Source organism: Alligator mississippiensis, chromosome 10 (genome assembly GCF_030867095.1).
Source record: "Alligator mississippiensis isolate rAllMis1 chromosome 10, rAllMis1, whole genome shotgun sequence".
Classification (NCBI taxonomy): Eukaryota; Metazoa; Chordata; order Crocodylia; family Alligatoridae; genus Alligator; species Alligator mississippiensis.
Genome location: NC_081833.1, coordinates 35,386,823 through 35,399,678, shown reverse-complemented (window position 1 = coordinate 35,399,678; position 12,856 = coordinate 35,386,823). Strand labels below are relative to the sequence as shown.

Sequence of the window (12,856 nt, the reverse complement as noted above, 5' to 3'; positions counted from 1 at the left end):
TGCCATAGGCCATTATTTGTAGCAGTGAATCTAAAGTCAAAGCAGGGCCACCATTCAGGGGGCCTGGGCAGGGATGGCTTCTGTGCTGGAGCTAACTCCACCCATGCCCCTGAGCTGGCCAGAGGGAGGGTTGAGCATGGGGCAAGGCTAGCCCCAAAGGGCACCAGGGGTCTGGGTGTGGGGCAGGGTTGGCTTCTCCAGAACTGCCTTTTCCACCAAAGCTGGCCTCAGAAGAGCAGTGTGGCTCTCCCAGGCTAAGCACGACCCATAGGGCCTCCTATGTGAGCACTAGCCTGATCGCCCTGCCAAAGGTTCCATGGGAAGCGGGGTACAACTGCCCAGCAAGCCCATTGCCCAAACCCACCCATGGCCTTTGGGCTGGGGCAGCAGAGACCCAACATGCATACTGGGGTACAGCCTGACCCCTCTTTGCTTGCCCAACATAAGCCCCCAAAACCAGAGCACCCCAACAAGCTCACCCATGGAAGAAGCCCAGCAAGGACTTTGCACCCCTGATGATAGCTGCACTTGAAGGTCGCACCCAATATGCTGGGTGTTGTATGAACATACTAGGGCAGTCCCATGGAGCTGACAGGCTCTGCATAGGACCAGAAGCAGGAGGCGGATGCAGTGGGTTGCTGGGGGGCAGGGAAGCAGAGCTGCCAGTGATGGATGTGATAAGAAGAAGCCACTGTGGACTGTGTGCAGGCAGGACTGTTCTGCGAGCACCATAATGACAGCAACTGCTAGTCCCCAACAATCAGACAGCTCCAAACTGGCTGAGGCTGGGATATGCTTTTGGCAGCCCAAAGTGTTAAGTTAGTCAGTGTCTTAGCAGGACAGTGCTCATCAGGCGCAGGAAAAACTGTGCCCCTGACTCTGCTGGCCAGAGCACGTGAGGGAGCACTGCATCTTTTCAGCACCAGGACACACCACCAAAGCTTCACTCTGCTGGAGCTTTGCCTTCCACCGGGGATGAAGGGCACTCCTACTGAGCTCTGCCAAGGATTTACCCTTGAGATTTCATGGCAGAGATCCTAGCCCAAAACCAGGGCAGAAAGGGCTTGGGCAGCACTAGAAGCCCTTATGGCACAGGCAGATGCAGGCCTGTCAAGGTACCTGAGGGGCAGCAACGAGCTTTCATTTGCTGCCATACTACAGGGCACTCACTGCTCCCCTCCAGTCTGTGCCAGCTGCCCCCACCCCTCATCCTCCCCCCTCCCCTCCCCCATGGTGCTCTCTGCCCCACCCAGCAAATGCAGCAACCAGGTGCCACCTCAGAGATCTGCATTGGAGATGTGGCCATTTTCTCCCAGTCTCTCTCCCTTGCCTCCTGGAGCTGGCGCTCTCCCTAGAATGTTTGGCACCAAACATCCCACTGCACTTTGCACTAGGCCATGCTCCACTGCCTGGAAGCCCTGCCCCAAGCAGGTGCCCAAAGGGAAGCCCCATTGCTGCTCCCAGGAGGAAGAATCCAGATATCCTTCAGCAACCCCACCTGGATGGGGGAGGTGCTGAGGGTGGGAATTCAAACCTCCCTGTGAAGGTAGGCAATTGCTAGTTGAGATACTAAGCACCATGAACCAAAAAGGGGGCTGTGTGTGTGGGCCCCCTCAGAGATAAGCCCAGGCTCCCATGATCAAATGGGGACCACTAGGGACTAGAAGTCCCTCTTCCTGATCTCCCAAGCACAAAACTTATCCTCAGGACAGCCACAACTCCTGAAAGTCCTGAGCACTGGGCTGGGCACACAGGTCCTCTGACCCCCACCTACCTTCCCTGAATGAGTAGAGCCCAGGGCCCTCAGTGCAGCAAGTCCAAAGGATCCTCTGGCACCCACAACGTGACCAGAGTACCACTTGCAGTCAGCACACACAGGAATCAGCAGCACAGGGCTGGAGGCCGCACCCCAAAGTCAGCGCACTCCAAAGGGGGTGCCCCTTGTAACAGCACGGCAAGGCACGGCTCCAGGTGGATGCAGGCGTAATCCAGGGCTCAAGCACCAAGACACCCAGAGAACAGGGATCTCCCTGTGTCCTGTTCACTCCTCCAGGACTGGTCTCTGGCTCAGGAGGGTGGGAGAGGTCCGGCACTCACATTCCTGACATTACAGAGATAAGCACTGACTGGTACCGCAGTGGGAAAATGGGGGAGGGAGGGGGTGGCCAGTAGGTGCTCCTGGCAGGGTGGACACAGCTGGTGGCACCCAAAAGCTCCTATGAGGCCTTGCCACAGCCAGGGGAGCACTGATCAAAGAAGCCTCTTCTTGCCCTGTCCTAGGCATAAGCACACTGAGACCCACAACCCCCAAGTCCTCCCAGACAGTCTAAGGAGAGAATGGAGCAGGAGCAGCAGGAGGGTGGTAACAGGACATGTAGCATAGGCTGGCCTTGGTGCTCATCTGGGATGCCAGCGCTTTGAAAAGCTTTATGCCCTACACAGGAGTCAGCATCCCTCTTGGGGAGGCTGAAGCAAGTGTGGGAGGTGGTCAACGTGTCCTACTGGATACACCAACAGTCTACAGAGTCCCAAGTTAAACGCCCAGCTCTGCCATAGGTCTGCAGGGTGACCCTATGCCTCAGTTTCCTCATCAGTGAAATGGAGATAATGCTACTGAACTCCTTGCAAAGTGGTTGGAGATATCTCCCGACAGAAAGCACCAGAAGAAGAACAATGTGAGACCTAGCAAAGCAACCTAAGCTTTGGATTTTCCAGTTATCAACAGCTAAATGGGAAAGGCCAGACACCTGGCTCTGCCCATCAGCCAGTGATGCTGTGAGGAGGTCAGGAGTTTAATGGGCAGAACCTCTCCTCCCCAACCAGTGCCAGCAAGAACTGGAGGCTGATGGCATGTGTGACATCACACTTTTCATTTTTGCATCACCCACCTAAACACTGCCTCTGTTGCTCTGGCACCCCAGCCCTCTGGGGGCTGATCTACAGAAGGGGAAGCCAGGCCCAGTTTGCCTCACTTTACAGTCACAGTAGTTCCACATTTTGGTCCCCAACAGGAGATTCACAAGCACTCTTGCTACTGGCCCAGATGTCTCACATCATTACCTTTCTACCCTCTCCTTCCCCTGAATCAGTGGCTGCTTTTTCAGGCTACATGGAAAAAGCTTCAGCATGAGGAACAGAAACCAGGATGCCCACTTCAGCCCCTTCCTGCCCCTCACTCTAACCACTAGACCACAGTCTCCCTGCCTGTAAGCTGTAGGGCATCGAGGGCAAGAAATCAATGATCCCCCATGTCCTCCAGTGATGCACCTGAGGCAGAGCCCCAGGGGCATGTACCTCCTTTACAAGCTCCTGCTGGACCCTCTGCACCCCTTGCCCCCGGGCTAAGAAACGATCCAAAGCCTCCCCCTTCCAAGTCCGTCACCGTGAGCCTCCCCCACAGATGACGATGAGAGGAAGAATGTTGACTCTCGATTTACTTTTTGCACTGGGGCGGAGAGTGAAACCAGCTGGATTAGTCTCAACCAGTTTCTGCTTCAGAGTCCCAGGCAGCTGCTGCTGTGTTTGTCAACAGCACAGGGGAGGACTCAGGAACCACAAGCAGCTTGAACCTCTGAACTAAGGCAAATCCTGCTTCTGAGAGACTTTTCTAAAAGTTTTGTGGGTGGGCCCAAGATCAGCACCACCAAACCACATTCAGGTTCAGCCCCCCATATCACCTCATCCATGCCAATTCATGCCCAGAGCCTTCCAATCCTCCCACTGGGGAGAGGGAGGTCAGAGTAGCAGCAGTAGGGGAGGGGACATGGTCAAGAGCCCCACAAGGCTGACACCGGGGAGGATGGGAGGGGGGAAGAGGAGTAGTGAAGGGGAGGTAGGGAAACCTGCCTTGCTGTTCCTTCAGGGCTTAGACAGCAGACACGCTCACACCACTGAAAAAAATCAGCATCACACCAGCATATGAAAGTAACAGACAGAGGGACACAAACCCCTAAACCAGGGTAACTTTATGTTGTGTCATCACACAAAGCATCTGGCCACACATTCAACCTCTATTCAGCTGCTGCTGACAACCCCTAGCAGGGCCTAGAGAAAGCAGATTGTGAGCTCCCCCCAGCAGGCCACAAACATCCTGAATAGAGGAGTGGAGCTTGTCCTCACTGACAGAGCACCTAAGCTACTGCCCCATCAAGGATTCTTGCAGTGGCAAATAAGTGCAACCTGTTGGGAGGAAAAGTGCTATGCTGGCACCCTGGGCCTCTGTGCTCAACATTTGCTGCACCAGGCTCCTTTTGACAACCTTATGGAGACACTGTGCTCTTCCTGTCTCATCTTCTGTCTTCATCCCTCCTTACTCCAAGACAAATATTTGCAGGAAAAGAGTCCTTAAATCCTAGGCCCTAGGACTCTTGGCACCAGTGCTTTTGCACTGCCTGAGGCTTTGCATCCTTGTTTGTGTAGCTTCACCGGTGTCAGCTGAGCCCACAATTTAGGCATGGACATACACCCTAAGCCCCCTCCAGTATCTGAGTAGCCCTGGGGAGAGAATATCCAGTAACCACTGCAAAGCATGCAGGATGTTTGCTGGACTTGCCCAGGGACCAGAGCTGATCTTGTTTTGCTCCCCGTGTCTAGGAAGCTCAGGTCAAAATGGAGGAGCTGAGAATCCAGGGCTGCACTGTCACAGGGGGCATGGTGGTAACCCATCCAGAGACCTCTTCCCACTATCCCAAAGCCTGCATGGAAACTAGCTACCTCTTACTCTGCCACAAGTTGGGGGAAGGGGGAAAGTTTTGTTGAGTCAGAGATGAGTCAGGAAACCCTAATTTAATCAAAGTCTGCTGTTACTCACCAGCAAAATTCTGTACAACTAGGCAAGAGCCCTAATTTCACCTTCAGTGATGGGAGATGCTGGACACAGCAGTGTCTCCAGCTAGTTGGGTTCACTCAGACCATGGGCTTCCTTTACCAGAGATTGAGGCAGGTGACTGGGTGGGGTGGTGGTTCTCAGCAGGTAGTGGGTAGAAAAGCATCAATGCACAGAGCTATCCCAGGGCCAAAACTCTTCACTTGTGCTCTCTCCCCCCAGAGAAAGCTCCTGGACAAGGATTACATCCGTAATGCCTTTCTAAAGCAGCTGAGTGACATGCTTGCCCTCATCAAACCCGCTGTACCCTACCAGGTATTGGAAGCAACATCACAGGCACGTGCTTGTGACCTCAACACCATGGAAGTAATGACAGCATGGAAAGATCTTGCACCCTAGCGAGAGATGGTACAGACAGGGAGTCCTGAGAGTCCTGGATCCGAGAGGCAGGCAGAGGCCCTCACCCTTGTGAAGCCTGGGAGACTGGCCGGTTCCTCACTCAGGGCTCTGACTGGAAAGGTGGCAGGAAAGGGAAGGAGCTACAAATGTGAAGAATTGGAGGAAGTGCTTGTTTAAGCTGCTGAGCATCCCCAAGGAAGGGTGGAGAGGACTGGGCCTTCACACCCAGTGCTGTGTAGCAACCGGAGCTTTGCAAACCACACACACAAACACACGCCAGCATCCCACTGGCACCCCACTACCTGAACAGCTCTGCTTGGGCACCAGTACTAGAGTACTGCACAGACACAACCCTGCTTAGGTAAGGCCTCCCGCATCAAGGCCCTTAGTCCACTCTGTGATTCTCCTCCCCACAAACTCTCCTAACCACAGCCCCCAGTGCTGCTCCTAACTCAGTGACCTGTGATCAAGACACCTTAATCCCATCCTGGGAAGGCCAGGAAGGCAGCAATGGGGGAGCACAGCTCTTCCTGGGGAAGGGCTGCGGAGGGTGACAAAATGGCTGCCCCCGTGAGGCAGGGGTTTCCAGAAAACTGGGTCAGCCAAATACTAACTTTTTTCAGTGTTCCTGAGCATTAGACTGACTACAGTTGCCATGGCAATGCTGTTTGTGTTTGCATCCCCATAACATAGTTTGGAGAAAAGCAGTAAGCAGCATACACATGCAAACACAGGCGACTGGTGACCCTTCCCCCCAGGCATGTGCCTCCCAGGGCACAGAGCGGGCATCAACCCCAGCCTGGAGGCAGCTCTGCTACCTGGGAGGAACCCACCCATCAGGGCACAAAGAGGAGACAACCCCTCTGCAACATGCCCCACTCTACTTTGCTGGACACAAATGCATACACATGGAGATGAGAGGAAGAGAAATATGCACAAAACACCCCCTCCCCACTTGCATCCCCACTCTCAGCTCCTAAACTAAAGGAAGGGCTTTTCCAACAGGCCAGTCCAGACCAGCTCACCTGAGTCCTGCCCATCCTGCAACCAGACCCATACTGGCTGCAAGAAGGGTGGAAGAGAGCTGATCCTAGAGACTGGGCCCCAAAGCCTGACTCAGGCTGCCTAGGGTGAGAAACCGCCATTGTGTTGACCTGAAACCAGCCCGGCTTGTCCCCTCCCTGAGCATTCCTGAGAGCGTGCCAGGGGCACCGGAAGAGCGGCACCAGGAATAGCTCCCATTACGCAACCCCCCATGAGCGCTCAGCCTGCTGCTCTCCACGGCAAGGGAGCAGGATGGAACGTGCCCGCACCCCTGCCTGGCACCTACACAGCACTATGCAGCTTGCCTCCCGCCAAGACACCTGCCTGAGAGGCTAGCTCAGTCTCACCCCTCCTCCCTGGACTTAGCGTTCTCCCAAGACGAAACCTAGTCCATTGCAGAGTTCCTCAGAAGCACTGTAGGAAGAATGCCCAGTGACCTGCTGGACAAGGCCACTAAAAACTGCTGGGTCTCCCCCCAGAGATTATGGTGAGAGGATAGGTTAATACCACATCCTCACACCATTTCTGCACACGCACAGCCTTACACCACATCTCCAGTTCCACATCTGACAAGGCTGCCAAGTGCTCTGCCCCTCCATGGCCCTACACCCGTGGTCATCAACCAGTGGATCTCGATCCACCGATAGATCTCGGAGCTTCTTGGAGTTGATCCAAGGCTGGGTAGGAGGGCTGAGTGCCCGCGTGCATGTATGCACGCACCCCAGCCCAGCAGGTCAGTCTGTGGGGGAGGGAAGGGGCAGGGGCTAGATCGAGGCCCCTGCAGTGAGGGACAGTACTGCAGGAGCAGGGGTAAACTGAGTGGAGCCCCAGCTGGGTGGGATTTACCTCGCAAATAATTTTTGGCGCGCTCCCAAATAATTTTTTCTCCCTCTGCCTTCCCCTTCCCCTCCCACAAACTTACCTGCTTGGCAGGGGTCAGGGGGATGGGGAGTTGGGTGGCGGTGGCAAACGGTAGATCTTGGGTTGCTCTTAAATGCCAAACGTGATCTCCTACTTCAAAAGGTTGGAGACTACTGTTCTACACCAAGGCTCAGCAACTCTTGCTCTCAGCCTGTCAGGATTGCCAGTCCTAACCAGTATGTGCTGGGTGGGGGGGCAGCTATTTGCTTCTACCCCCTGTGCTCCATAGCCCTGCTAGTAGCACTGATGAGGAAGCAGCTATCCCCCTGAACAACAGGTTACCAACCCTACCCCCACTCCCAACACGTTTAAAAACTCCTACCAGCTGCAATGGGGATTTCAGTGTCACCTGTTCCAGCTCCCAAGCTGCTTCTGCCACTGCTTATTTCAGGGATCTCATTTGTAAATAGCAATTTAAATGGTAAAACTGTAGGAGTGTGACAGGAGGAAACCAGCCTGGCACTGACTCACGGAGTAAAGCATCAACACTAAAGTCACAGAAAGTGCCACACCAGAGAGCTCGAGGCAGCACAGCACACCTGGAGTGTTTGGGACAGCCAGCACCATGTGCTGCAGGCTCCAGGGGCCCTTCCCAAAACATAGGACTCTGGGATTGACAACAGCCCAGTGGGCATAGGGACTCAGAGCCAGAGCAGAGATCCAGCAGGGTAAGGAGGACCATGCTAGAGCTAGGTGCCCCCTCAGGGCCAGGGATAGCTTGGGGACTGCATATCCCAGTGTAATAGACAAGTGGGACAATGCACTGGAACATCACAACTCTTGAGAGAAAGGGGACCCAGGCAACAGCAGGACGGAGATCAACAAAAGCTCACAGCTCTGGAGCACGTAACAGGCTTTGCCTCAGGGGTCTGACACTGCCCATGTGGTTTTCCACTGCAAAGGGGTGCAGCAGCTTGGGCAAAGCATGGGGGCTAGCCCACATGCTCTGCCTCTCACTCAGGCTTTGGCTGCAGTGGGGTTCCCACCGCCTTGCTCCAGCATCTGTCCAAGTCCCACCTTGCAGCCCCACATTCATCTGTGAAACCAGAGAGAACGCCCACAGCCACTTCCTGGATACTGCTTACCCGCAGTCGTGTTTACACACTATCATTGCAGCAGCCACCTTGCCTGTCTCTGCTCTGTGAGGCTCAAAGCATCTTGCAGATGCTGCACAGAACCTCCCAAGCCCCATGAGCAAGAGGGTTGTTTGCCCTAGGTCTCAGAGGGGAAGCTGAGGCACAGTTGAGGAAGGGTCTTGCCCAAGACGCGCAGGGAGTCAGTGGCAGAACTAGAAATAGAAGCCAGGGCTCCGGCACCACAGAAGAGTTCTCCTCCTCCGGACTGTCCAGATCTCTATGCATATTTCAAACCTCTGCCTGTCTGAATCAACAGCATGCAAACAAATTGTGCAGGAGGCAGGCCAGACAGTGCCAGGACATGAACTCCTGTTCTGCCTTGCCCATGCCAGGGCCCAAGTCTCAGGCTCATCCCGAGTCACTGATGGAGCTAGACAGACTCCCTTGCCCACACCAGTGCTGATGGAACTTGACTGAAATATGAGGGGAGCTGCCACCCTAGACTAAGGAGGGGAGGGCAGACATCTCTTCAGGCCAGGGCTGGGAGAAAAATAAAGCTGCAAAGTGTATCCCACTCATCCCGACACCCATACCGCTGCCTCGGCTATGGAGGTTTTCCCCTGACACCCGTCCCTGTGGTCTCTGCCACAAGCCTGTTACCCCTGCTCCCTATCCTCAACACAGGAGAGTCAAACCGGGCCCATGTCCCACTGGCGCTTGCTCCCCCTGGGTGCTATGAATAATCACATCAGAGAAAACGAGGAGAAATCTTGGGGGTGGTGTGGGGAGCCTGTGGTGGTGAAGCTTGGCACCACACAAAGAGGACTCAAAGGAAGTCACGGTACCTTTGTACTTGCTGTTCATTCTGGGGCTGTGGTGCCAGTACGTGGCTGCTGCTGCGCCCCCTCTCATGAGGGGTCAGACTGTGCAGGGCTGCGTGTGCCGTGGCTGGCTCTGCTCGCTCTTCCTGTGCTCTGGCAGGGAGAGCTCCCCGGGCTGCTGAGAAGGGCCTGCAGTCTCCACCCACACTTCCCCTACTAGAGGCCTGACATCACCACAGTTCCTGCTGTTCCAGAGTAGTGAGTCAAACCCACGTTGTCCCTCCTGCAGGGAGGGGACCCCACCACTGCTGACACTGCTCTGAGGAACAAGGGAGGGCAGGGAACCTTGCGAGTGCTCCGCCAGGTCCCAAGTCAACCCATCTCCCCCTGCTTGCTCTAGTATCTGGCCCTGAATCTATGTAGTTTGGTTCCACGGTTTGGAAAGCATGCAGGTTTCCCTTGACTTCCCTTAAGAACAGCTGAGCTCCTCCCAGGCTGTGCCCCTGCTCCGCTCAGCCTGGCAAGGCCCACGCACCTGCAGGGTCCAGAGCCTCATGGGCAAGGGGCCAGTGGTACTAGCCTTCTACCTAGGCAGCCATGGCAGGATCAACATAGGAATCTTTGCAAGCTGCTACTGTTGAGACCTTTTCTTAACAACTTTTTCCCTGCAAAGATTTCAAATCCCTTCACACGCCCACAAAGGCTTGCAGCTGTCTCATGGGACAGACATGTAGCATTAGTCCCGATTTACTGGCAAGGGAAAACAAGGCATGGGCAAAGAAGGACTTGCCCAAAATAACGCAGTGAATCTACAGCACTTAGAACGCAGCTAAGGAGTGGGACTCCAAACCCTAGACTAACCCCGAGAGACAAATCCACCACCACACCTATCCAAGAGGCCCCATTCTGGGTAGGCACCAGACAGGTAAGAGCAGATAATGGCACAATGACACAAGCAGCATCCAGCAGGAAGCCAAGAGAGTCCTTGTGATTACCAACATTGTCACCTCCCACTTTTGCAGCTGGTCTGGGCCTGCCAAGAACTCGGCTTTGGTGCAGGTTATCTGGTGGCCAAGTATGGACTTTTCTTCTGGCACCCCCAAGATTTCTCCAAATGAACAGAGGAGGAGGAAAAGCCCAGCCATTGCTTCTCTGTGCACCAGGCCCTTCCTCTTGCCCACAAGCAGGGATCAGACCCAATAGCTTCCAGAAGTGTGTCATGCCACAGCACAAAAATCACCCTCAGCCTTGCAGTACACATGGATCCTCTGGTCCCTGTAAAGGCAGAATGGTTATGAAAACTTCCTCTTGCAGGTTCAGGACACACTAGAGTTTAACATTAAGAAAAAACTAGTGTATCCAAGTGGGACTGGGAAAATCAGGCAAACAATCCTTCAGTATCCGATCTGGTCTCTTGGGATGCAACTATCTCACCAGCTCCCCAATCAAAGACCTACATTTATAATCTACTAGACAAAGACCTATATTTGTATCCTGAAATGCAAGTGGAAAACCCCTCTTGTCTTCATGAGAGCCATTCAGGAGCTTTAACAACGAGAAAGCAGCAAAAGAACAACGCGCCCCCACCCTTCCCCTTGGTGGGGCACTTGAAAGCCCAGACCCTGGGATGCTCAGCTAGTGACACAACCTGCCATTTTCCCGTCCCAGCCATAAGGTTGCAAGGGGCTGTGCACAGGGAGTCAGCAAGGGGCAGCTGCTGTAGCAGCCTCCTTGTTTGGGTTTCACTGACATCCTTTTTGGCGCCAGTTGGCAGTCCTGGACTGGGGCTGTTTCTGAGAATCAATTTACTTTTAATTCAACTCTGCTGAAACTTTTGCCAAGGAGCTGACATTGACAGGGAGCTGACCTGGGTCATGCAAAGTCACGGGCAGCAGCAAGGGCAAGAGATGCAGAGGGGCAAGGAGGCAAGCACAGCTGAATGAGCCTTGTAACTGCCCCCAGACCACAAGGGCCAAGAGGATGGTCCAAGCACTCGGCCCTTAGACCAGACATAGCATGGAGGGACTAAAGATAACTGCAGGGACACACGTGGGAACCCAGACTGAAAGGAAGACTTACAGAGCAGCCATCCATAGAATGTTTGACCTTTTCATAATGCTTCTTCACCCATTAAACAAACTTCCCTTCTCTCCCTGGAGGCAGGCAGGTGGTTTTACATCCACATGACAGAGGGGTTTACAGGCAAAGACAATATGGTCTAGGAAATAATACACTTGAGAAGGAGTCAAGCCTATCTACTGTACAGGAGGAGTCAGGAGGCCCAGAGACTTGTCTCTATGTTCTGACTTACTGCATGATCTTGGCCAAATGCTGTCCTTCCAACCCTTTTTCTCTCTCATCTCTTTGGAAGGACATTTCATCAGGACCGGGACTGTTCCTCACCATGCATCTGCACACAGGAGCCAGATCACAGCTGGGACAGGCAGACATCACTATAATACAAGCAGCAGCAACAGCAAAATGTCTAGATCCTAGATAACTAAGGGACTGCCTTCTCCCTGATGTTCCAGCTTGAACCGTAATGTCAGCCAAGAGCAACCTCCTGCAAGTTCCACCCATACGCTAAGTTCACTTGGTGAAAACAAGCAGGACATCATTCTCAGTAGTAGTCCCTCTGTTCTGGAAGCCCTTCCCCTTTGTGGCTCACCAGGGTCTGAGCCTGGACAGCTTCCAGAATTGTGGTTTTCAACCTTTTTAGACTCAGGGCACCCTGATTAGACTGAGGCACCCTTTGGAAAATGCCAGCTCTTAGTTTTCACTCATTTTTTTTTACTATAAAAAAAATGACAGAGCTCTTCTGTTGCGCAGAACTCAGAGACCACAACAAGTAGTAGTAATTACATTCTGACAAATTCCTATTTGAAATCTCTGGGTTTATTTTGTGAACCATGTTAATGCCCCATGGCACTCTTAAAAGGATCTCAAGACACCCAGGGTGTTGTGACACCCTGATTGTGAATCACTGTTCCAGAAGTAATGTAAGACTTTTTTTCATCTGGACAGTCATTTAGCAAGCAAGATTAAGCTGGAGTATTGCTTGGGGAGTTTGTGTTATATACCTTGTGTATCATTTCACTTGTTTTTTTAAATTATTTTGTCTTTTATTGTAAGCCACACTGAGCCACTGGGGGAAATCAACATGTATATCTAGAGGTGCACCAATACATAGGTCTGGTATCAGATCGGCACCGATAAAGACAATTGTCTGTATCGGAAATCAGCTTGATGTGACCGACAATGTGGACAATAAGTGCCCCATGCATGCAAGCAGCTGCAGCACAGGACATAGGCGGCAGCGAAGAGCACAGCCCAGCAGCGTGGAGAGCTGCATGCAGCTGGTAAGTCTGTTGCAGTGAATGCACAGGGGGCAGGGAAGGGGCATTGGGGGGGGGGGGGTCAGATCAAGGCCCCGCAGTGAGGGATGGAGTGGGGCTGGGGCTGCCCCACTGGGGTGGGGCACAGGACGGAGCTGCAGTTCATTCAGGAGGGGCAGCACCCAAGTTAGGAGCTTGACAGCAGCACTTTCCACCCCAACCTTGGCTTCTCTAGCCTTGCCACCCATCTCTCCAGCAGGGAAAGGCCCAAGCAGAATAGCTCCACAGCCAGGAACAACTTCGTCATCTCGGAAGAAAAGGAAAAGCCACCTCCCTACCGGGCTCCTTTCCTGTTTGCTGCTGCTTTTAAAGCAAGGTCAGGTTAGAGCAGCAGCAGCATCCTCCTGGCTGTCTGCAGGGCTGGGGTGTCATCAT

At 53.6% G+C, this 12,856-nt stretch overlaps 1 protein-coding gene across 10 annotated transcripts in view; it reads right to left on the bottom strand.

The window, feature by feature from the left end:
• RIPOR1 (RHO family interacting cell polarization regulator 1) overlaps positions 1-12,856 on the bottom strand; it is a 136,449-nt gene that overhangs the window by 43,261 nt on the left and 80,332 nt on the right. Inside the window, exon 1 of one of the 10 annotated variants that reach the window (XM_019488992.2) lies at positions 9,111-9,233. The exons of 8 other annotated variants lie outside the window; for them this stretch is intronic. In XM_019488992.2, coding sequence (XP_019344537.1) covers positions 9,111-9,177 — 67 coding nt within the window. In that variant the 5' untranslated portion in view covers positions 9,178-9,233. Of the gene's footprint in view, positions 1-1,774; positions 2,035-9,110; positions 9,234-12,856 lie in introns of those variants that run through there. One more of the 10 variants, XM_019488996.2, reaches the window with a different exon arrangement.